The sequence below is a fragment of the Paramormyrops kingsleyae genome, chromosome 18 (genome assembly GCF_048594095.1).
Source record: "Paramormyrops kingsleyae isolate MSU_618 chromosome 18, PKINGS_0.4, whole genome shotgun sequence".
Classification (NCBI taxonomy): Eukaryota; Metazoa; Chordata; class Actinopteri; order Osteoglossiformes; family Mormyridae; genus Paramormyrops; species Paramormyrops kingsleyae.
The window spans coordinates 12,459,081-12,483,866 of record NC_132814.1 but is presented as its reverse complement, the minus strand read 5'-3'; the positions used below and the strand labels follow the sequence as shown (position 1 = coordinate 12,483,866).

General features: G+C 43.6%; 5 protein-coding genes and 1 pseudogene across 6 annotated transcripts in view; 1 reads left to right on the top strand and 5 right to left on the bottom strand.

Annotated features, from left to right (window-relative positions):
• The window catches only part of LOC111852183 (olfactory receptor 51F2-like), a 48,745-nt gene that overhangs the window by 17,570 nt on the left and 6,389 nt on the right, over positions 1-24,786 (top strand). The window lies entirely within an intron of this gene.
• Positions 1,028-1,972, bottom strand: LOC140579503 (olfactory receptor 10G4-like). Its single transcript, XM_072702112.1, has one exon. It carries the CDS (start codon positions 1,970-1,972, stop codon positions 1,028-1,030), a length of 945 nt encoding a protein of 314 aa, XP_072558213.1.
• Positions 4,195-5,293, bottom strand: LOC140579500 (olfactory receptor 10G4-like). The gene has a single exon (XM_072702110.1). The coding sequence runs from the start codon at positions 5,137-5,139 to the stop codon at positions 4,195-4,197; it is 945 nt and encodes a 314-aa protein (XP_072558211.1). The 5' UTR covers positions 5,140-5,293.
• LOC140579692 (olfactory receptor 11A1-like) lies at positions 14,189-15,133 on the bottom strand. Its single transcript, XM_072702372.1, has one exon. It carries the CDS (start codon positions 15,131-15,133, stop codon positions 14,189-14,191), a length of 945 nt encoding a protein of 314 aa, XP_072558473.1.
• LOC140579691 (olfactory receptor 11A1-like) lies at positions 18,690-19,727 on the bottom strand (annotated as a pseudogene).
• LOC140579502 (olfactory receptor 11A1-like) lies at positions 23,277-24,221 on the bottom strand. The gene has a single exon (XM_072702111.1). It carries the CDS (start codon positions 24,219-24,221, stop codon positions 23,277-23,279), a length of 945 nt encoding a protein of 314 aa, XP_072558212.1.

The following is a 24,786-nucleotide window of genomic DNA, read 5'->3' as shown; positions in this document are numbered from 1 at the left end:
TATGAATTAGACCATGCAGATCGAAAATGTGCAAATTAATTTTAAGGTAAGATAAGTTTTATTTATTCCAGGGGGATTTTTTGCAGCATACCTAGACAAGACATGAATGCAAAGCCCCTCCAAACTGGACTGGCACCCACACTGCTAGGGATTCTGCCTAACGGTCCCTGAGCCCAATAGGACACTGCATGACACAATGTCACTGACTGGAAAGCGGGTTCCGGTAGGAGGTATGGTGGAGAAGAACTGAATTGTGGTTGGTTGGTAGCAACAGGGAAACTGAAACCAGGACAGGGTGAGGTTTTTGTTTTGTATGTCCACCAGCTTTCTTACGTGATATTTTATTTGTTATAAAAACATTTTATTAATTGAGTACAGGCATATGATTGAAATTTTAACAGTGCAAATAATGTAACACAAAATGATCTTATAAAATACCTAAATAGTTACAGGCTATATTATATAGTGTTAATATTTTTCAAGTTTATGTTTAATTTTAAAACTAGCCTTTATCCTTAAATAATATCCTCTTACTCATCAAGACAAAACCTGATAAATGGTGTTATTCAAACAACATGCTTTTCTACTGCAGTGATGAAAGTCTGAATATGGGGCTTCATTTCAACCCCGACTGCAATCCCAGGAAGGCTGTAGTGAGGAATCTTGAAGATGAATTAATGCGCAAACACCCGTCATTGGCCTAAGTTCAGTCTCTGCATTATTATGTTTCTTATATGCAGAGGATTGACACAAATGCATTGTGTTTAATTTTAAACTGGTATTTAATTTTATTATTGTGCTTTACTTTACCCATGAAGTTAGTGGATTTAATTATGCAGGTCAGTCCAGTGATCAGTGAGGGACCAGAGTTAGACTGACCATTAAATCAGGGGCATGGCCTACCCCGAGGTTGGAAAAATGGCAATTTATCTGTAAACAGGAAAATGAACCAGCTGAACTTTTTTAAATATGGATTTACTCCTAAACACACAAAACTCCAAACCACAAAGAATATGTGAATGACACTTCATTTTATTGGATTCACACGGCTTCTTGACAGTATTTTAATCAGTCGGGTCCTTATTTCTTTTGTCCTGAGGCAGTAGACAGTGGGATTCATGAAGGACGGGAGCAGCGTGGAGACTATGAGCAGAGCGTTACGCTCAGTCAGGTTCAGCGTGACACCCATCCTTGTCAGCAAGACGACGATAAACTTGGGCAGGAAGTAGCAGGTGACCACGATGACGTGGCTGACGCACGTGTTGATCATTTGCTTGCGGCTCTCATTGTTCGACAGCCTGAGCACGGTGTAGATGATCTTCATGTACGTGGCCAGGATTAGAGGCAGGTGCACGCCAATCAGCCAGGTGACCAGGATGGTGGTGTAGAGGAAATAGGGTTCTGGATCAACACAGGCCGCCCGGACCAACGTGGGGTAGTCGCAGAAGCTGTACCTGAGCAGGGGCTGGCAGTAAGGGAGGCTGTCAACAATCCCCACTAACAGGCCCATGATCACAATCGCGAGCAGCCAGGTGAGAGCAATCAAAGCAAGGGTTCGCTCATTGGTGAGGATGCTGTGGTAGCGCAGGGGGTTGCTGATGGCCACCACACGATCCACCGCCATCAAGGTGAGGTTCAGACATAGGCAGATGTCACCCAGGTGGTAGATGAACATGCGTGAGATGCACTCGTGGTACGAGATGTTCCGGATGCCCAAAAGCAGCAGCCCGATCAATGTGGTTCCAGCGCTGGTGGTGAAAGTGATGTCCACCGCTGCCAGGTTGCAGATGAATATGTACATTGGCGTGAACAGGCGCCTGTCTGATGCCACCACACATATGTTGGTGCTGTTGCAGAGCATTATGACGAGATAAGTAATGAGGATCAGAGTTCCCAGCAACTGCTGGTTGGGCAGGTGGTCCGAGCCTGTTAACGTAAACTCTGTCACGCGCTGAGCTGTGGTGTTCACCATCCTTTTAGAATTATAAAAGAGATCATGGAGGATAAACTAGTACTGGTGTATTTTTTAATGTATTATCAATGGCAGAAATGGGTACATGCAAAGTCACCTGAAACAGGAAATGAAAAATACATTTTTCATATTGAGGCTGCTACTTACTTTAGGACTTTGCTTCTGATGTCCTATGAGCCTTTAAAAAAGGCTGCATATGGCATCTGGAGCCAGAGAGGCGGCTTTTATAACAGGGCTGCTTAGATGGGCGGCCCCTGGTGGAGAGGTAGGGAATCACAACCCATCAAGGCGGTCACAGGTGTGGCCCCGTTAAGGTTTGTCACCTGCATGCTGTCCCCCCTCCTCTGCCATATCACATCCAGCACCTGACAGTGTCATGCATAAGGAATAGTGACCAGTTTAAACCCCAGTGGGATCCCTGTAAGCCTACCTATATAAAAGTAACAAAAATATTTCATTGAAGACTTCAGCATCCTGAGTTACATAATTTAATAATTTTCTGAAAACGCACTACATTGCAATTGCACATACAGTAAGTACATATGACCAGTTGAAAACTGTGGATCATAAAGTATCTCTTTGACAGTTAAACTGCAGACCCTTGGTCATCAAAATCTGACCCTAAAGTCTTTCTCTCCTGTCCTGTGTTCTGCAGCAACACTGTGCAGCTCAGTTCTGCTGTCAGTCACCCCCCTCCCCCAGGCTCCCATTAAGAGTGATCTAAACAAAGCCTCATTAGCAGCTCAGTTAAGGAAGGTTCTGGGGGAGCACTTTGTTTTGACAAGCAGGCACAGTGTTTCATAGTCTTGGCAATCCCCACATTGAAAAGAATTCCCAACCTGGGATAAAGATATTATTTTCATATCTTGGAATCCACATTGTCCATATAAATACAACACTTGTCCCCATGTGCAGTCGTAACCTCATTAATAATAATTAAGCAAATTTGGTTATTTTTATGCATGATTAGCACACATAATTCTGCTCCTCAGATTTTTGGTACCATATATTGTTCAAAAACTTTAACAAAACTGGTTTTCAAGTAAGTCATATTTTATTAATCCCACAGGGATTTTTTTTCTTGCAGTATGACTGGACAAGACATGAATTCAAAGCACATTGAACTGGACCATTGCACCCAGGCTGCTAGAGATATTGCCCTAACTGTTTGAGTCCAAGTCAAGTAATGTCAAGTGGCTTTTTATTGTCATTGCAACCATGTACACTTGGTACAGTATACAGTGAAATGAAGCAACAATCCTCTAGGACCCTGGTGCCACATAAAACAACACAGGTCTACAAAACTACACAAAGTGATGTAAAGTACACGTGTGTGCAAACATTCAGGATAGTGCAATAAGATAAGACAGTGGCACAAACGAAGACAGTGCAGTGCCGGACACTACACAGTTCTGATATTTACAGGTGCAAAATGTAGGAGGTTGTGCCAGTATGTGACAGTATATTAATAAAAACAAGTGTAACAATGTCAATGGAAGAAATGAAACGTAACAATATATTACTAAAATGTAAGATGTAAATATAATATATAAGCAGTCCAGTCTATGTATGTTACAACGCTGCATGGAACAGTGTCACTTATTGTGGATGGTTTGTAACAGCAGGGAAACTGAAACCAGCACTGGAAGAGGGTTTTTGTTTAATACGTCCACCAGTGGCTGTCTTATAGCTTACTTGACTTTTTCTCATTTTCTTTGTGCTCAGAATATTTTATTAATTGCATACAGGCACATGTTATAAATGCTTGCAGTGCAAATAATGGAAAACAAAATGATCATATAAAAACAAAGTAGTTATGTACAGTTTTATACAGTGTTATTGTTTTTCAAGTTTATATTTAATTTCACAATATATTACAGTGTCCTGCAGTGGGTTGGGTTACTCCCTGCCTTGTGCTGTAGCATCTGGGATAGGCTCCAGATGGCCAGGATCCGGCATAGGACAAGTGGGTATAGAAAACAGATGGATGGGTAGATATTTTACAGGCAATTTTTTAAAACTACTTTGCTCTTTGGCAAAACAACAGTTTGTTAAATGTGAGTCTGCATTTGCCCCTTGTGCTTTTATCTCACTCATCAAGACTAAACCTGATAAACAGTGTTGTTCAAACAACATGCTTTTCTACTGCAGTAATCAAAGTCTGAATATGGGGCTTCATTTTAACCCAACCTCCAGACCACGGAGAATATGTGAATGACACTTCATTTTATTGCATTCACACGGCTTCTTGACAGTATTTTAATCAGTCGGGTCCTTATTTCTTTTGTCCTGAGGCAATAGACAGTGGGATTCATGAAGGACGGGAGCAGCGTGGAGACTATGAGCAGAGCGTTACGCTCAGTCAGGTTCAGCGTGACACCCATCCTTGTCAGCAAGATGACGATAAACTTGGGCAGGAAGTAGCAGGTGACCACTATGACGTGGCTGACGCACGTGTTGATCATTTGCTTGCGGCTCTCGTTCTTTGACAGCCTGAGCACGGTGTAGATGATCTTCATGTACGTGGCCAGGATTAGAGGCAGGTGCACGCCGATCATCCAGGTGGACAGGACTGTGGTGTAGATGAAGTAGGGTTCTGGATCAACACAGGCCGCCCGGACCAACGTTGCGTAGTCGCAGAAGCTGTACCTGAGCAGAGGCTGGCAGTAAGGGAGGCTGTCAACAATCCCCACTAACAGGCCCATGATCACAATCGCGAGCAGCCAGGTGAGAGCAATCAAAGCAAGGGTTCGCCCATTGGTGAGGATGCTGTGGTAGCGCAGGGGGTTGCTGATGGCCACCACGCGATCCACCGCCATCAAGGTGAGGTTCAGACATAGGCAGATGTCACCCAGGTGGTAGATGAACATGCGTGAGATGCACTCGTGGTACGAGATGTTCCGGATGCCCAAAAGCAGCAGCCCGATCATCGTTGTGCTGGCGCTGGTGGTGAAAGTGATGTCCACCGCTGCCAGGTTGCAGATGAATATGTACATTGGCGTGAACAGGCGCCTGTCTGATGCCACCACACATATGTTGGTGCTGTTGCTGATCATTATGACGAGATAAGTAACGAGGATCAGAGTTCCCAGCAACTGCTGGTTGGACAGGTGGTCCGAGCCTGTTAACGTAAACTCTGTCACGTGCTGAGCTGTGGTGTTCACCATCCTTTTAAAATGATAAAACTGATTATGGAGGATAAACTAGTACTGGTGTATTATCAATGGCAGAAATGGGTACATACAAAGTCACCTGAAACAGGAAATTAAAAATGCATTTTTCATATTGAGGCTGCTACTTACTTTAGGACTTTGCTTCTGATGTCCTATGAGCCTTTAAAAAAGGCTGCGTATGGCATCTGGAGCCAGAGAGGCGGCTTTTATAACAGGGCTGCTTAGATGGGCGGCCCCTGGTGGAGAGGTGGGGAATCACAACCCATCAAGGCGGTCACAGGTGTGGCCCCGTTAAGAGTGATCTAAACAAAGCCTCATTAGCAGCTCAGTTAAGGAAGGTTCTAGGGGAGCACTTTGTTTTGACAAGCAGGCACAGTGTTTCATAGTCTTGGCAATCCCCACATTGAAAAGAATTCCCACCTGGGATAATGATAGTATTTTCATATCTTGGAATCCACATTGTCCATATAAATACAACACTTGTCCCCATGTGCAGTCATAACCTCATTAATAATAATTAAGCAAATTGGGTTATGTGTATGCATGATTAGCACACATAATTCTGCTCCTTAGTCCATATACTATTCAAAGCCTTTGCTGGCATTTATTTAACTGCAGAATAATTTCTTTATTACTCTTTGTTGGATTTAAATGGTTGTCTTATGCACATTCCTTAAAAGATGGCAGAATACAATGCATTATTTTACCATGCAAGCACATATGAAAAGAAAAATTCCAAAACTCACTCAGTCCATTTTGTATTGTTTTTGAGATGAGACCACCCATGACCTAAAATGAGGCTTCCTCACACAGATCAGCCATATCATGACTAGAGGTGCACCGATCCGATATTTGAATCGGTATTGGCACCAAACCATACTATTAGATGGATCAGGTATTGGCCATATGTGTTTCATTCGCCTCCGATACTTATTTAGTTTTTGACAGTCAGTAAAAAGATGAGTCCTATTTCTTGTATGTTTGTTCAATCAATCGCACAATAGCTCTTTCCCATTTTAGATGCATATTTTTTGTACCATTCAAACTGAACTCTAATGCTGCCACTCAGTGGGTGCGAGCGCAGTGACTTCTGCCTGCTGTGACGTCATGTGCATGCCCTTCGCAGTAGGAGGAACATAAAAACATCAGATAAGAGGATGATGATCTGGAGGTATACGATTTTGCACTTGAAAAAACAACAACTAGAATCACAGTGATTTGCAGTCTTTGTAAAGACAAAGTTTTGAGAGCTTTTTGAGTAGCTTTTAGTGGAAATTGGCACTAAACCAAGTGCACACAATTGTGCTAGAAAACTTGAGTAATGTGAAAAAAGCAATGGATGATTTTGCTAGTTTGCTAGCTTGGGCTGTTTTGCGCACTCCCTACAGCTTGTGAAACACGAGGGGCAGCGATCGCAACAAAGTGTAAGTGACAGTGTTGCCAGTGGGAGAAAATTGTGGTGTATTTCAAGCATTTGCCACTTGCATGTATAGTGTCTCGAAAGATATTCAAATTGAACTGCAAATGCCTTAAACACGCTTAAAACGAGATGACATAGAATAGTAGGCCTACGTTTTGTATGTTTCTAGTAGCCTAATTAAAGATTTTTCGGCATACGTTTTTTCATTTGTATTTACTAATTTGAAAATATTAATAATATAGAAAGTCTAAATATTTATGTATTATATACATATTTATTTTATTAAAATATTAAAGTAAAAAGAGTTCTTGTATCGGAATCTGTATCAGTATCAGCAGTTGCGTATTGGAATCGGATCAGAAATGAAAAAATGTGGATCAGCCCATCCCTAATTACAACCATCCACACACGACATAAATGACATTGACTATCATGTTAAAAACAGCGTATGTCAATGTCTGGGATATCAAAGTCAAAGTCAGCTTTATTGTAAATTTCTTCGCATGTATTAGACATACAAAGGAATCTAAATTATGTTTCTCACTGTCCCATGCGCAGACAAGACACGACAAGACATGACCGGACAGGACAAACAGTAAAGTGCAAAGGCACGACAAAAACACATCCTAACTACTGAGTAACAGTATATAAAGTGCAGGTAGCTTAAGGCATATACTTTGGTACTAAAATAGAGATATGAGTGCATGCAATAGTAAAGTGTTTCCAGTATTATAAAAGTATTTCTGTGCTGAGACATTCAATAATAATAATGACTAATAGCAGCTGTAATAGTAATAATAATAATAGTAATAGGTTTGTGCAATTTGCATAGTGCAGAGGTAGTCATTTCTGTGGGTCAGAGTCCAGGGTGTTTTCTTTTGGGAGGGGGGGGGGAGCAGATTCTTAGTCACTTGCCAGTCTGGTGGCTCTGTTGGCTGGTGCTGAGTGTGGGGGGGGGGGGGGGAGAGTTTAGTAGTCTCACAGCCTGGTGGATGACGCTGTTGCTGAGTCTGGTAGTGCGGGAGCGGATGCTCCTATACCTCCTTCCAGAGGGCAGGAGGCTGAACAGATTGTGTGTGGGGTGGCTTGCATTGCTCACAATTGTGATGGCTTTGCGGGTGAGGCGGGTGGTGTATATATCTTTCAGGGAGGGAAGTGGTGCACCAATGATCCTCTCAGCTGTGCTCACAATGCGCTGTAGGGCTTTCCTGCTTTTCAGTGCAGTTCTCACCCCACACAGAGATGCAGCTGGAAAGGATGCTTTCAATGGTTCCTCTGTAGAAGATGGTCATGATGGGTGGTGGAGCTCTTGCCTGCTTGAGTTTGCGCAGGAAGTAGAGGCGCTGCTGGGCTTTCTTTGCCAGTGTTGCAGTGTTGGTGGTCCAGGAGAGGTCTTCACTGATGTGCACCCCCAGGAATTTGGTGCTGCTCACTCTCTCCACCGCAGCACCATCGATGGTCTGTGGCGGGTGTTGGGTGTGGTTTCTCTGGAAGTTGTCAACAATCTCCTTGGTCTTGCTGACATTCAGCAGGAGGTTGTTGTTCTTGCACCACGTGGTCAGAAGGTCAACCTTCTTCCTGTAGTGAGTCTCATCGCCCTTGGTGATGAGCCCCACCAGAGTTGTGTCGTCCGCAAATTTCACAAGATGATTGGAGCTGTAGGTTGGTGTGCAGTCGTGTGTCAGCAGGGTGAAGAGCAGAGGACTGAGCACACAGCCTTGTGGGACCCCCGTGCTCAGAGTGATGCTGCTCGAGGTGTTGTTGCCGACACGTACTGCTTGTGACCTTTGACTCAGGAAGTCTAGCAGCCAGTTGCAGAGGGAGGTATATTAGGATATAAGGTAATATATTAGGCTATAAGGTAATATTATGTACTACAGTAGTAGTCTACTTCTTGAATGCCATAGAAATGGGCAGGATTAAAGCCTTGAGTGACTTTGATAAGGGCCGAATCCTTATGGTCAGATGACTGTGTCAAAGCTGCACTGAAATGGTCAGACGTATGCGGTACTCACGGTTAGCCCACTGTTAGCGGTCCGAGGAGGGAACCACTGTGAACTGCAGACATGGTGCTGGCTGGCCAGGACTCATCAATTCGAGATGTGCAGGCTGTCCCATCACCACCTATACTCGAATGGTGGGCATCATCACTTACTGCTGAGCCTTGGCCTATGACAATATAGGTAGACTTTTTTTCCTTTGTAATAAAGGTATCCTTCGAGTCATTGACGTAGGATTTTTGGTGTATATGAGGGAAATACAGTAACCCTTTCACATCCGTGAGGGTTAGGGGCAGAATATCCCCGTGAATGTGAAAATCAGCGAATAATAGAGTAGAATGCTCAGTATGCTTCATTGGAATGGCAACAAGACTTTGCACTGAGTATGAAGTTGAGCGGGGTTTTTCAGGCCTGAGTCAGGTGTGATGACTAATTGGTGCTCTCTGCCCTGTGGGGCGTGACAGAACCCCCGCCCCCCCACCCGATGGTCACTTCCTGACCAGGGTACCGGGGCCAAGCCCGGTGCCGAGGGGCAGGCTTTGAGGAGTACTCAGTGAAACGAAGCAGTAAGGTCTGGATCGAGGACATCTCCAGCAGGTATCCAGGATTGTACTTCAGGGTCATAGCCCTAGCAGTCTAAGAGATACTGCAACTGACCTAGATGGTTCCTGGAGTCAAGGAGGGCCCATATTGCATAAACCCGCTCTTCTTCCTACAAAATCGGCAGAGGTGAAATGGCAGCGCCGGAAGGAGGATGGGCAGAACTGTAACGGACAGGTTTCACCAATGACACATGGAAAGTAGAGGAAATACGGTACGGTACACACTGGGCAATTGCAGATGGTCGAACTCCAGGCCCGCTCAGCGGAATGTATGAAACGCCCTTTGTACTGGGGAGCCAGTGAACAACAGGTTGACAACTTCTGATGCCACACTGACAGCCACACATGCTGACCAGGTCGATAAGAAGGAGTGGGGTGACATCAGTGGTCAGTGTAGCTCTTCTGCCATGTTGCTTGAGACTGCTTGAGAGTACGGTTCCTACCCCATCCTCCGATATGTCGACCTCAATGGGGAACTCCAGATCAGGCTGTTGTAGTAGAGGGAATGAGCAGAATAAATTCTGAAGCTTATCAAATGATGCCCCGGGATTCCATTGCACTACAGTCTTCTTCCTACGCAGCAGGAAGATCAGGGGGTGACCACAGAACTAAAACCCCAAATTGCCTTGTGGCAAAAAATAACAATCCCTAGAAAACACTGCAACTCCTTTACTGTTTTTGGCTGGGGACCTTCTCCTCTTCCATGGCAACTATTCCAGGATTAGTCAGGAAACCCAGGAACTTGAGAGAATTCTTGTGGAATTCACACGTTTCTTCCTTCATGTACAGATGGTGATCACAAAGCCACTGGAACACCTGCTGGATATTTAAAGTGTTGTTCTAGAGAGGAGGAATTTATAAGGATGTCACTGATGTAGACTATACTGATTAATCATTCTTGCTAGGACCTCATTCATAAATGACTGTAAGATTGACAGACTATTGGGTAGGTCTTACGGCTTTACAAGATATTCATATTGACCAGCAGTGGTAATGAAAGAAGTCTTCCATTCATTGCCCTTTCTAATCCGGATCAGGTTAAAAGCATTCTGTAGATCAAGCTTTGCAAAAACGTTGGTATCTCACAGCTGTTCCAGAGCTGACATCCCTTCATTTAATCATAAGCATAACCCGCACATTGACTGGAAGAGGGCAACTATCCCTTTTGTCTCACTTAGTGCCTCCACACTGCTCTGTCCCCAGAGGGGCCCCATCAATGAAGAGGAGTACTCCAACCTGTCAGCCTTAACTCCTGAGTACCTGAACCTGAGGCAGGTTTTCAGTAAGTCACAAGCTTCCTCTGCACAGACCATATGATTGTGGCATTGACTTGCTCCTCGGTAGGGCCTTTGCAAACGGGGGACAGGGGGATACATCCCTCCCAATATTGGCAACCCCCCCCCCTCCTGTCAGTCTTACTCATCAGTTCAAATCACGTTTCGTTCTCTTTGAATCTGGAGTCTGACCTATGCCCTCTACAGCTTTCACCATGTCCTAAATAACGTCAGGTGAACAAAAATCTATTTAAGGCTGAACAATACTGAAAAAAAAACGGCATTGCAATATTTTTGGGTTTTGCAATCACTGTTCGTAATGGCGCCTTTTGGTAATTAATGCATTTCTGTCATGATACAGATGAAACAGATAAGATGAATTAAGAGCACACCCCTTATCTTGAATTACTGAAGCCAGTTCGCTGAGCATGCAGAGCGTGAGGATGAAACATATAGCATAACTATATCAGACAAAATCATTTGTATTAACTTGTCCGCCAAGGGGGCACCTGTATTCTCTGGCCGCACCTGAGAGGGAGGCTATGGAAGACTTCATTGGGGAGGCATCTGGAGCTGGTATCACTTCCCCTCATCCTCTCCAGCTTGAGCAGGATATTTTTTTGTGGGGGAGAATGACAGTTTCCTCCAGCCCTGTGTTGACTACAGGGATTTAAACAAGGTTGCAGTTAGTCTGAATTGTTACCCCCTACTTCTGTTAGCCTCAGCCTTTGATCTGTTCCAGGGGGCCACCATTTGTACTAAAATGTACCTCCATAACACCTACCACCTTATTAGAATACGGAAAGGTAATGAATGGACCATCTTCAGCACATCTACAGGTCATTATGAATATCTGGCTATACCCTTCGGATTGTGCCAGCTGCTTTTCAGGTTATAATAAATGTTTTCCTGTAGGACATGAAAAATAAGTTTGTCTTTATGTACCTTAACAACATCCTGATTTTCTCATGATGAGCAGGATTATGCACAACATGTCTGGAAGGTCTTACAATGCCTGCTTTTCAATAAATTGTTTGTCAAGGTGGTGATAGATTTCTTCAATGAAACCTCAGATTCTTTTAGTTGAATGATGAGGCAGGTTCCTTAAGCTTAAGCAGTTTATTAAGACAGAATGAAGATGTTACAGAAAGATGTTTGACACGGCCGGTTCAGTGTCTGTCTGTGTCTGTCTCTGCCCCCCCTGAGGGAAGCAGCCCCTTTATCTATGGTCTTCATACAGACTCCTGGAGCTGGGGGGTCAGACGGCCTTGGTGAGAGTAAGTTGTATGAGAGGCAAAGAACATGATGAGCGAGTAGCAAGGACAGAAAGAAATATAAAAATAAGAAATATGAAAGCTATAAATTAATGAACTAAATGAACATAATTAAATAACTACAGATTAACTAGGGAAATCCCTCAGTGGAGAAATGCGAGTTCCATGAGCATTCAGTCTCATTTTTGGGGTGTGTATTGTCTCAGGACTCAATTCAGATGGACCCAGACAAGGTTGGAGAAATCACTCACTGCCCTCAGTGCTTCCTGGACCGGCCGTTCATTCGTGGGTATGTTACCATCGCCGCATCACTCACTGCTCTCACCTCTCCAAAGATTACTTTTCAGTGGATGGAGGCAGTCCAAGCAGCCTTCTCTGTCAAGGCGTCGCTTCATGTTAGCCCCCATCCTGCAGACACCAGATCCTTCGAGATCGTGAAGGTCGATGCCTCTGAGACTGGGTTAGGGGGCTGTATTATCACAATGATGTCCACACAATGGTACATTACTCTCCATGCCTTTTTCCTGCAAATTTATTTGATAGCAAAGACTACTGAGTGTATTGTCAGTAAATGTTAATGTGCAAAAGCGTAGGAGCAGAGACTCCCGTTGGAGGGCACCGGCTAAGTGGTACCTGGTTTTTATGTGCTTTAACTCTCAGCTCAATGTCAGACCTGGCACCAAGAACCATAAGCTGGGTACGCTCTCTTAACAGTTTGAGTATGGGAAGGTGAGGTACGTCCTGGTAACGTCCTGCCTGCCCGTTGTCTCGTTGGGGCAGTTTCTTGCGGAATTGAGGCGGCCAAAGCCGTGCAGTGTTTTGTCACACAGAGGGTTGCCCCCCACACGCTCTTTGTTCCTGACTTTGCTTTGCTTCCTGACTGGAATAACTTTTCTGGTGGCCTTTCATACTCTGGAACATCCAAGCTTTTGTCACAGCCTGCTCCATCTGCACACACACAACAAGAACCACTCGAATCAGGTTTTGATCCCGCCTCATTCCCGTGTAAATACAGAATTTGTATAGTCTCTCCATATCACCGATATTTCCACTGGACTGTTTTCTTCTGGAATCTAAAGGCTGTTTGGCATTTCTGTGCCTGCAGCATATGAATGTGTGGGTGTCTGTGTCCTGTGATGGACAGGCATCCCATCAAGCGTGTAATCCTGCCCTGTACCCTGTGCTACCTGGGATAGGCCCTGAACAGGATATGCAGTTGGAAGATAGATGGATGCTGTTTATTGCTGCCACAGTGTAAACCACAGGAGACTCTAGGCTTTTCTCCCAGGGGGTGCGAGGTGAGAGAGCCCAACCTGCCATTCGTCCAGATAAATGCTAAATTTAAAAAATAATAGTAAATACATTTACACATTGATATGACTAACACAAGCCTCTTTTTCAAATTTAACTTTGCGGTATTATTTTATTGAACGTAATATGTTCAAATGGCATATTCATTTGACCAGTAGGGGGTGCAATTGCACCCCTACACCCCAGGTAAAATCACCTTTGACCTTGGCTTTATGATGTAGAGAATGCAGATTGAGAAGGCGGAAACTGGTTTATTTTATTAATCCCAGGGGGTGCATGTGTGTGCCAACATTGCAATGACAGTGGCACCAACGAAAACAGTGCAGTGCTGGCCACTGCACAGGTCTGATATTTACAGGTGCAAAATGTAGGAGGTTGTGCCAGTATGTGACAGTATATTAATAAAAACAAGTGTAAACATTACAATGGAAGAAATGAAAAGTATCAATATATTACTAACATGTAAGATGTAAATACAATCAGTCCATTTTCTTAGTGTTAGGATCTCATGGCAGGTGACCAACTCTAATGGCAATTAGAGTTTGGTAGATGTGAGTCTGCATCAGCCCCTTCGAATTCTTTATAAATATATGAGCCTTTTTCTTCAAGTAGTATCCTCTTACTCATCAAGACTAAACCTGATAAAAAGTATTTTTCGAACAACATGCTTTTCTATTGCAGTGGTCAAAATCAAATGCATTGCCTTTAATTTTAAACTGGTGTTTAATTTTATTATTGTGCTTTGCTTTACCCATGAAGTTAGTGGATTTAATTATGCAGGTCAGTCCAGTGATCAGTGAGGGACCAGAGTTAGACTGACCATTAAATCAGGGGCATGGCCTACCCCGAGGTTGGAAAAATGGCAACTATTCACAGTTTGCAATATATCTGTAAACAGGAAAATAAACCAGCTGAATTTTTTTTAAAAGATGGATTTCATGGTTTTACCCATGAAGTAATTGAATATAACTATACAGGTCATCCAGGGATCAATAGGGGGCCAGAGATAGACTAGCCACTCAGTCAGAGACTTGGCCAACACAAAGGCAGGCAAAATAGTGCCTAAATGTATTTAAAATGTATTTGTTAATTATTGTAAACAGGAAATAAGTCAGCCAAAATTTTAAGATGTATTTGCACCCAAGAATGTGTGAATTTGACTTCACTTTATGGCTTTGATGTGGCTTCTTCTCAGTACTTTAATCAGTCGGCTCCTTATTTCTTTTGTTTTGAAGCAATAGACAGTGGGATTCATGAAGGACGGGAGCAGCGTGGAGACTATGAGCAGAGCGTTACGCTCTGTCAGGTTCAGCGTGACACCCATCCTTGTCAGCAAGATGACGATAAACTTGGGCAGGAAGTAGCAGGTGACCACGATGACGTGGCTGACGCACGTGTTGATCATTTGCTTGCGGCTCTCGTTGTTCGACAGCCTGAGCACGGTGTAGATGATCTTTACATATGTAGCCAAGATTAGAGGCAATTGCACGGCAATCAGCCAGGTGGACAGGACTGTGGTGTAGAGGAAGTAGGGTTCTGGATCAACACAGGCCGCCCGGACCAGTGTGGCGTAGGAGCAGAAGCTGTACCTGAGCAGAGGCTGGCAGTAAGGGAGGCTGTCAACAATCCCCACTAACAGGCCCATGATCACAATCGCGAGCAGCCAGGTGAGAGCAATCAAAGCAAGGGTTCGCCCATTGGTGAGGATGCTGTGGTAGCGCAGGGGGTTGCTGATGGCCACCACGCGATCCACCGCCATCAAGGTGAGGTTCAGACATAGGCAGATGTCACCCAGGTGGTAGATGAACATGCGTGAGATGCACTCGTGGTACGAGATGTTCCGGATGCCCAAAAGCAGCAGCCCGATCAATGTGGTTCCAGCGCTGGTGGTGAAAGTGATGTCCACCGCGGCCAGGTTGCAGATGAATATGTACATTGGCGTGAACAGGCGCCTGTCTGATGCCACCACACATATGTTGGCACTGCTGCCAAGCAGTATGAAGAGATAAGTAATGAGGATCAGAGTTCCCAGCAAGCGCTGGTTGGGCAGGAGGTCCAAGCCTGTTAACGTAAACTCTGTCACGCGCTGAGCTGTGGTGTTCACCATCCTTTTAAAACTATAAAAGAGATCATGCAGGATAAACTAGTATTGGTGTATTTTAGTGTATTATCAATGGCAGAAATTGGTATATGCAAAGTCACCTGAAACAGGAAATGAAAAATACATTTTTCATATTGAGGCTGCTACTTACTTTAGGACTTTGCTTCTGATGTCCTGCATATGGCAACTGGAGCCGGAGAGGCGGCTTTTATAACAGGGCTGCTTAGATGGGCGGCCCCTGGTGGAGAGGTGGGGAATCACAACCCATCAAGGCGGTCACAGGTGTGGCCCCGTTAAGGTTTGTCACCTGCATGCTGCCACATTTATTTACACACCTTACCAGTTTATTGGCTTCTTAAGCTTGACTGAAAAACATTTCTTTAAGGTGCTAGATTATGTATATTCAACATAGATTTATATCCCAATGACTGTAACCCCTGTATTTGCAGCTATGTAGTGAAGTCTCTGACCTGTGAAGGCTGGTTTATATGTGCAAGAGCAGGGGACACATACAATAAGTACATATGACCAGTTGAAAACTTTGGATCATAAAGTGTCTCTTTCACAGTTAAACTGCAGACCCTTGGTCATCAAAATCTGACCCTAAAATCTTTCTCTCCTGTCCTGTGTTCTGCAGCAACACTGTGCAGCTTAGTTCTGCTGTCAGTCACCCCCAGGCTCCCATTAAGAGTGATCTAAACAAAGCCTCATTAGCAGCTCAGTTAAGGAAGGTTCTGGGGGGGCACTTTGTTTTGACAAGCAGGCGCAGTGTTTCATAGTCTTGGCAATCCCCACATTGAAAAGAATTCCCACCTGGGATAAAGATAGTATTTTCATATCTTGGAATCCAAGATATCTATATAAATACAACACTTGTCCCCATGTGTAGTCGTAACCTCATTAATAATAATGAAGCAAATTTGGTTATTTTTATGCATGGTTAGCACACATAATTCTGCTCCTCAGATTTTTTGTACCATATATTGTTCAAAAACTTTAATAAAACTGATTTTAAAGTAAGTCATATTTTATTAATCCCATGGGGATTTTTTTTCTTGCAGTATGACTGGACAAAACATGAATTCAAAGCACATTGAACTGGACCATTGCACCCAGGCTGCTAGAGATATTGCCCTAACTGTTTGAGTCCAAGTCAAGTCATGTCAAGTGGCTTTTTATTGTCATTGCAACCATGTACACTTGGTACAGTATACAGTGAAATGAAGCAACAATCCTCTAGGACCCTGGTGCCACATAAAACAACACAGGTCTACAAAACTACACAAAGTGATGTAAAGTACACGTGTGTGCAAACATTCAGGATAGTGCAATAAGATAAGACAGTGGCACAAACGAAGACAGTGCAGTGCCGGCCACTACACAGTTCTGATATTTACAGGTGCAAAATGTAGGAGGTTGTGCCAGTATGTGACAGTATATTAATAAAAACAAGTGTAACAATGTCAATGGAAGAAATGAAACGTAACAATATATTACTAAAATGTAAGATGTAAATATAATATATAAGCAGTCCAGTCTATGTATGTTACAACGCTGCATGGAACAGTGTCACTTATTGTGGATGGTTTGTAACAGCAGGGAAACTGAAACCAGCACTGGAAGAGGGTTTTTGTTTAATACGTCCACCAGTGGCTGTCTTATAGCTTACTTGACTTTTTCTCATTTTCTTTGTGCTCAGAATATTTTATTAATTGCATACAGGCACATGTTATAAATGCTTGCAGTGCAAATAATGAAAAACAAAATGATCATATAAAAACAAAGTAGTTATGTACAGTTTTATACAGTGTTCTTGTTTTTCAAGTTTATATTTAATTTCACAATATATTACAGTGTCCTGCAGTGGGTTGGGTTACTCCCTGCCTTGTGCTGTAGCATCTGGGATAGGCTCCAGACGGCCAGGATCCGGCATAGGACAAGTGGGTATAGAAAACAGATGGATGGGTAGATATTTTACAGGCAGTTTTTAAAAACTGCTTTGCTCTTTGGCAAAACAACAGTTTGTTAAATGTGAGTCTGCATTGGCCCCTTGTGCTTTTATCTCACTCATCAAGACTAAATATAACACCCATATTCAAAAAAGGGGATAGAAGTAATCCAGCAAACTATAGGCCAATCAGTTTAACTAGCATTACTGGAAAAATAATGGAAGCTATAATTCAAGTGAAAATGGTAGATTACCTAGACGCAAATAACATTATAAAGGATAGCCAACATGGATTTAGGAGAGGTAGATCCTGCTTAACGAATCTACTTGAGTTCTTTGAGGAAGCTACAAGTGAAATTGATCACAAAAAGGCCTATGATGTGATTTACTTAGATTTCCAGAAGGCCTTTGATGTTGTCCCCCACAAACGGCTCTTGCTAAAGCTTAAAGCTGCCGGGATTTTAGGAACTGTGGCAGCTTGGATCAAAAACTGGCTAACTGACAGGAAGCAGCGAGTAGTTATTAGAGGCACAATGTCACAGTGGGCCTCCGTTCATAGTGGGGTACCGCAGGGTTCAATTTTAGGACCACTATTGTTCCTAATTTACATTAATGATATTGACACAAATACATACAGTAAACTGGTTAAATTTGCAGACGACACCAAGGTGGGCGGTGTAGCAGATACTAATCTAGCAGCAGAGAGGCTTCAACGGGATCTGGATTTAATTAGCGAATGGGCTGATACTTGGCAGATGAAATTTAACACAGATAAATGTAAGGTAATCCATGCAGGGAGCAGAAATATAAAGTACAGATATTTTATGGGTTCCACTGAAATAAAGGTAGCTGATTACGAGAAAGATCTTGGTATGTATGTTGATGCTTCCATGTCCCACTCTCGCCAGTGTGGGGAAGCAATAAAAAAGGTGAACAGAATGTTGGGTTATATCTCTAGGTGTGTGGAGTTTAAGTCAAGGGAGGTGATGTTACACTTATATAATTCCTTGGTAAGACCCCACCTAGAATACTGTGTGCAGGTTTGGTCACCATACCTCAAGAAGGACATTGCTGCCTTAGAAAAGGTGCAACGAAGAGCTACGAGAATGATTCCTGGTCTTAGAGGAATGTCTTATGAGGAGAGGTTAGCAGAACTGAATCTGTTTAGCCTTGAGCAAAGGAGACTAAGGGGGGATATGATTCAGGTCTATAAGATTCTAACGGGTCTGGATGCTGTTCAGCCAAATGACTATTTCAATATTAGTCTAAATACTAGAACTCGTGGCCATAAGTGGAAATTAGCGGGAGAACATTTTAAAACAAATTTGAGGAAGCACTTCTTTACACAGCGTGTACAGTAGTTAGAGTATGGAATAGTCTTCCTGCTAGTGTAGTGGAAGCTAAAACCATGGGTTCCTTTAAATCAGAGCTAGATAAGATTTTAACAACTCTGAGCTATTAGTTAAGTTCTCCGCAAACGAGCTTGACGCGCCGAATGGCCTCCTCTCGTTTGTAAATTTCTTATGTTCTTATGTTCTAAACCTAATAAACAGTGTTGTTCAAACAACATGCTTTTCTACTGCAGTAATCAAAGTCTGAATATGGGGCTTCATTTTAACCCAACCTCCAGACCACGGAGAATATGTGAATGACACTTCATTTTATTGCATTCACACGGCTTCTTGACAGTATTTTAATCAGTCGGGTCCTTATTTCTTTTGTCCTGAGGCAGTAGACAGTGGGATTCATGAAGGACGGGAGCAGCGTGGAGACTACGAGCAGAGCGTTACGCTCTGTCAGGCTCAGCGTGACACCCATCCTTGTCAGCAAGATGACGATAAACTTGGGCAAGAAGTAGCAGGTGACCACGATGACGTGGCTGACGCACGTGTTGATCATTTGCTTGCGGCTCTCGTTCTTTGACAGCCTGAGCACGGTGTAGATGATCTTCATGTACGTGGCCAGGATTAGAGGCAGGTGCACGGCGATCATCCAGGTGGACAGGACTGTGGTGTAGATGAAGTAGGGTTCTGGATCAACACAGGCCGCCCGGACCAGTGTGGCGTAGGAGCAGAAGCTGTACCTGAGCAGAGGCTGGCAGTAAGGGAGGCTGTCAACAATCCCCACTAACAGGCCCATGATCACAATCGCGAGCAGCCAGGTGAGAGCAATCAAAGCAAGGGTTCGCCCATTGGTGAGGATGCTGTGGTAGCGCAGGGGGTTGCTGATGGCCACCACACGATCCACCGCCATCAAGGTGAGGTTCAGACATAGGCAGATGTCACCCAGGTGGTAGATGAACATGCGTGAGATGCACTCGTGGTACGAGATGTTCCGGATGCCCAAAAGCAGCAGCCCGATCAATGTGGTTCCAGCGCTGGTGGTGAAAGTGATGTCCACCGCGGCCAGGTTGCAGATGAATATGTACATTGGCGTGAACAGGCGCCTGTCTGATGCCACCACACATATGTTGGCACTGCTGCCAAGCAGTATGAAGAGATAAGTAATGAGGATCAGAGTTCCCAGCAAGCGCTGGTTGGGCAGGAGGTCCAAGCCTGTTAACGTAAACTCTGTCACGCGCTGAGCTGTGGTGTTCACCATCCTTTTAAAACTATAAAAGAGATCATGCAGGATAAACTAGTATTGGTGTATTTTAGTGTATTATCAATGGCAGAAATTGGTATATGCAAAGTCACCTGAAACAGGAAATGAAAAATACATTTTTCATATTGAGGCTGCTACTTACTTTAGGACTTTGCTTCTGATGTCCTGCATATGGCAACTGGAGCCGGAGAGGCGGCTTTTATAACAGGGCTGCTTAGATGGGCGGCCCCTGGTGGAGAGGTGGGGAATCACAACCCATCAAGGCGGTCACAGGTGTGGCCCCATTAAGGTTTGTCACCTGCATGCTGCCACATTTATTTACACACCTTACCAGTTTATTGGCTTGTTAAGCTTGACTGAAAAACATTTCTTTAAGGTGCTAGATTATGTATATTGCACATAGATTTATATCCCAATGACTGTAACCCCTGTATCTGCAGCTATGTAGTGAAGTCTCTGACCTGTGAAGGCTGGTTTATATGTGCAAGAGCAGGGGACACATACAATAAGTACATATGACCAGTTGAAAACTTTGGATCATAAAGTGTCTCTTTCACAGTTAAACTGCAGACCCTTAGTCATCAAAATCTGACCCTAAAATCTTTCTCTTCTGTCCTGTGTTCTGCAGCAACACTGTGCAGCTCAGTTCTGCTGTCAGTCACCCCCCCCCCCCAGGCTCCCATTAAGAGTGATCTAAACAAAGCCTCACTAGCAGCTCAGTTAAGGAATGTTCTGGGGGAGCACTTTGTTTTGATAAGCAGGCGCAGTGTTTCATAGTCTTGGCAATCCCCACATTGAAAATAATTCCCACCTGGGATAAAGATAGTATTTTCATATCTTGGATTCCAAGATATCTATATAAATACAACACTTGTCCCCATGTGTAGTCGTAACCTCATTAATAATAATGAAGCAAATTTGGTTATTTTTATGCATGGTTAGCACACATAATTCTGCTCCTCAGATTTTTTGTACCATATATTGTTCAAAAACTTTAATAAAACTGATTTTAAAGTAAGTCATATTTTATTAATCCCATGGGGATTTTTTTTCTTGCAGTATGACTGGACAAAACATGAATTCAAAGCACATTGAACTGGACCATTGCACCCAGGCTGCTAGAGATATTGCCCTAACTGTTTGAGTCCAAGTCAAGTCATGTCAAGTGGCTTTTTATTGTCATTGCAACCATGTACACTTGGTACAGTATACAGTGAAATGAAGCAACAATCCTCTAGGACCCTGGTGCCACATAAAACAACACAGGTCTACAAAACTACACAAAGTGATGTAAAGTACACGTGTGTGCAAACATTCAGGATAGTGCAATAAGATAAGACAGTGGCACAAACGAAGACAGTGCAGTGCCGGCCACTACACAGTTCTGATATTTACAGGTGCAAAATGTAGGAGGTTGTGCCAGTATGTGACAGTATATTAATAAAAACAAGTGTAACAATGTCAATGGAAGAAATGAAACGTAACAATATATTACTAAAATGTAAGATGTAAATATAATATATAAGCAGTCCAGTCTATGTATGTTACAACGCTGCATGGAACAGTGTCACTTATTGTGGATGGTTTGTAACAGCAGGGAAACTGAAACCAGCACTGGATGAGGGTTTTTGTTTAATACGTCCACCAGTGGCTGTCTTATAGCTTACTTGACTTTTTCTCATTTTCTTTGTGCTCAGAATATTTTATTAATTGCATACAGGCACATGTTATAAATGCTTGCAGTGCAAATAATGAAAAACAAAATGATCATATAAAAACAAAGTAGTTATGTACAGTTTTATACAGTGTTCTTGTTTTTCAAGTTTATATTTAATTTCACAATATATTACAGTGTCCTGCAGTGGGTTGGGTTACTCCCTGCCTTGTGCTGTAGCATCTGGGATAGGCTCCAGACGGCCAGGATCCGGCATAGGACAAGTGGGTATAGAAAACAGATGGATAGGTAGATATTTTACAGGCAATTTTTAAAAACTGCTTTGCTCTTTGGCAAAACAACAGTTTGTTAAATGTGAGTCTGCATTGGCCCCTTGTGCTTTTATCTCACTCATCAAGACTAAATATAACACCCATATTCAAAAAAGGGGATAGAAGTAATCCAGCAAACTATAGGCCAATCAGTTTAACTAGCATTACTGGAAAAATAATGGAAGCTATAATTCAAGTGAAAATGGTAGATTACCTAGATGCAAATAACATTATAAAGGATAGCCAACATGGATTTAGGAGAGGTAGATCCTGCTTAACGAATCTACTTGAGTTCTTTGAGGAAGCTACAAGTGAAATTGATCACAAAAAGGCCTATGATGTGATTTACTTAGATTTCCAGAAGGCCTTTGATGTTGTCCCCCACAAACGACTCTTGCTAAAGCTTAAAGCTGCAGGGATTTTAGGAACTGTGGCAGCTTGGATCAAAAACTGGCTAACTGACAGGAAGCAGCGAGTAGTTATTAGAGGCACAATGTCACAGTGGGCCTCCGTTCATAGTGGGGTACCGCAGGGTTCAATTTTAGGACCACTATTGTTCCTAATTTACATTAATGATATTGACACAAATACATACAGTAAACTGGTTAAATTTGCAGACGACACCAAGGTGGGCGGTGTAGCAGATACTAATCTAGCAGCAGAGAGGCTTCAACGGGATCTGGATTTAATTTGCGACTGGGCTGATACTTGGCAGATGAAATTTAACACAGATAAATGTAAGGTAATCCATGCAGGGAGCAGAAATATAAAGTACAGATATTTTATGGGTTCCACTGAACTAAAGGTAGCTGATTACGAGAAAGATCTCGGTATGTATGTTGATGCTTCCATGTCCCACTCTCGCCAGTGTGGGGAAGCAATAAAAAAGGTGAACAGAATGTTGGGTTATATCTCTAGGTGTGTGGAGTTTAAGTCAAGGGAGGTGATGTTACACTTATATAATTCCTTGGTAAGACCCCACCTAGAATACTGTGTGCAGGTTTGGTCACCATACCTCAAGAAGGACATTGCTGCCTTAGAAAAGGTGCAACGAAGAGCTACGAGAATGATTCCTGGTCTTAGAGGAATGTCTTATGAGGAGAGGTTAGCGGAACTGAATCTGTTTAGCCTTGAGCAAAGGAGACTAAGGAGGGATATGATTCAGGTCTATAAGATTCTAACGGGTCTGGATGCTGTTCAGCCAAATGACTATTTCAATATTAGTCTAAATACTAGAACTCGTGGCCATAAGTGGAAATTAGCGGGAGAACATTTTAAAACAAATTTGAGAAAGCACTTCTTTACACAGCGTGTAGTTAGAGTATGGAATAGTCTTCCTGCTAGTGTAGTGGAAGCTAAAACCATGGGTTCCTTTAAATCAGAGCTAGATAAGATTTTAACAACTCTGAGCTATTAGTTAAGTTCTCCGCAAACGAGCTTGACGCGCCGAATGGCCTCCTCTCGTTTGTAAATTTCTTATGTTCTTATGTTCTAAACCTAATAAACAGTGTTGTTCAAACAACATGCTTTTCTACTGCAGTAATCAAAGTCTGAATATGGGGCTTCATTTTAACCCAACCTCCAGACCACGGAGAATATGTGAATGACACTTCATTTTATTGCATTCACACGGCTTCTTGACAGTATTTTAATCAGTCGGGTCCTTATTTCTTTTGTCCTGAGGCAGTAGACAGTGGGATTCATGAAGGACGGGAGCAGCGTGGAGACTACGAGCAGAGCGTTACGCTCTGTCAGGCTCAGCGTGACACCCATCCTTGTCAGCAAGATGACGATAAACTTGGGCAAGAAGTAGCAGGTGACCACGATGACGTGGCTGACGCACGTGTTGATCATTTGCTTGCGGCTCTCGTTCTTTGACAGCCTGAGCACGGTGTAGATGATCTTCATGTACGTGGCCAGGATTAGAGGCAGGTGCACGCCGATCATCCAGGTGGACAGGACTGTGGTGTAGATGAAGTAGGGTTCTGGATCAACACAGGCCGCCCGGACCAACGTTGCGTAGTTGCAGAAGCTGTACCTGAGCAGGGGCTGGCAGTAAGGGAGGCTGTCAACAATCCCCACTAACAGGCCCATGATCACAATCGCGAGCAGCCAGGTGAGAGCAATCAAAGCAAGGGTTCGCCCATTGGTGAGGATGCTGTGGTAGCGCAGGGGGTTGCTGATGGCCACCACGCGATCCACCGCCATCAAGGTGAGGTTCAGACATATGCAGATGTCACCCAGGTGGTAGATGAACATGCGTGAGATGCACTCGTAGTACGAGATGTTCCGGATGCCCAAAAGCAGCAGCCCGATCAATGTGGTTCCAGTGCTGGTGGTGAAAGTGATGTCCACCGCGGCCAGGTTGCAGATGAATATGTACATTGGCGTGAACAGGCGCCTGTCTGATGCCACCACACATATGTTGGTGCTGTTGCTGATCATTATGACGAGATAAGTAATGAGGATCAGAGTTCCCAGCAACTGCTGGTTGGGCTGGTCGTCCGAGCCTGTTAACGTAAACTCTGTCACGCGCTGAGCTGTGGTGTTCAACATCCTTTTAAAATGATAAAACTGATCATGGAGGATAAACTAGTACTGGTGTATTTTAGTGTATTATCAATGGCAGAAATGGGTACATGCAAAGTTACCTGAAACAGGAAATGAAAAATACATTTTTCATATTGAGGCTGCTACTTACTTTAGGACTTTGCTTCTGATGTCCTGCATATGGCAACTGGAGCCGGAGAGGCGGCTTTTATAGCTGGGCTGCTTAGATGGGCGGCCCCTGGTCTAGAGGTGGGGGATCACAACCCATCAAGGCGGTCACAGGTGTGGCCCCGTTAAGGTTTGTCACCTGCATGCTGTCCCCCCTCCTCTGCCATATCACATCCAGCGCCTGACAATGTGGGTCATTTTCTGTGGGTCTGACTCTTCCTCTGAACTATGACACCACAGCCAGCGTCATGCATAAGGACTAGTGACCAGTTTAAACCCCAGTGGGATCCCTGTAAGCCTACCTATATAAAAGCAGCAAAAATATTGCATTGAAGAGTTCAGCATCCTGAGCTGCATAATTTAATAATTTTCTGAAAACGCACTGCATTGTAATTGTACATAC

Excerpts from the sequence above, each read along its gene's own strand:
- LOC140579503 (XM_072702112.1), bottom strand. The coding sequence starts at position 1,972 with ATGGTGAACACCACAGCTCAGCGCGTGACAGAGTTTACGTTAACAGGC.
- LOC140579500 (XM_072702110.1), bottom strand. The coding sequence starts at position 5,139 with ATGGTGAACACCACAGCTCAGCACGTGACAGAGTTTACGTTAACAGGC.
- LOC140579692 (XM_072702372.1), bottom strand. The coding sequence starts at position 15,133 with ATGGTGAACACCACAGCTCAGCGCGTGACAGAGTTTACGTTAACAGGC.
- LOC140579502 (XM_072702111.1), bottom strand. The coding sequence starts at position 24,221 with ATGTTGAACACCACAGCTCAGCGCGTGACAGAGTTTACGTTAACAGGC.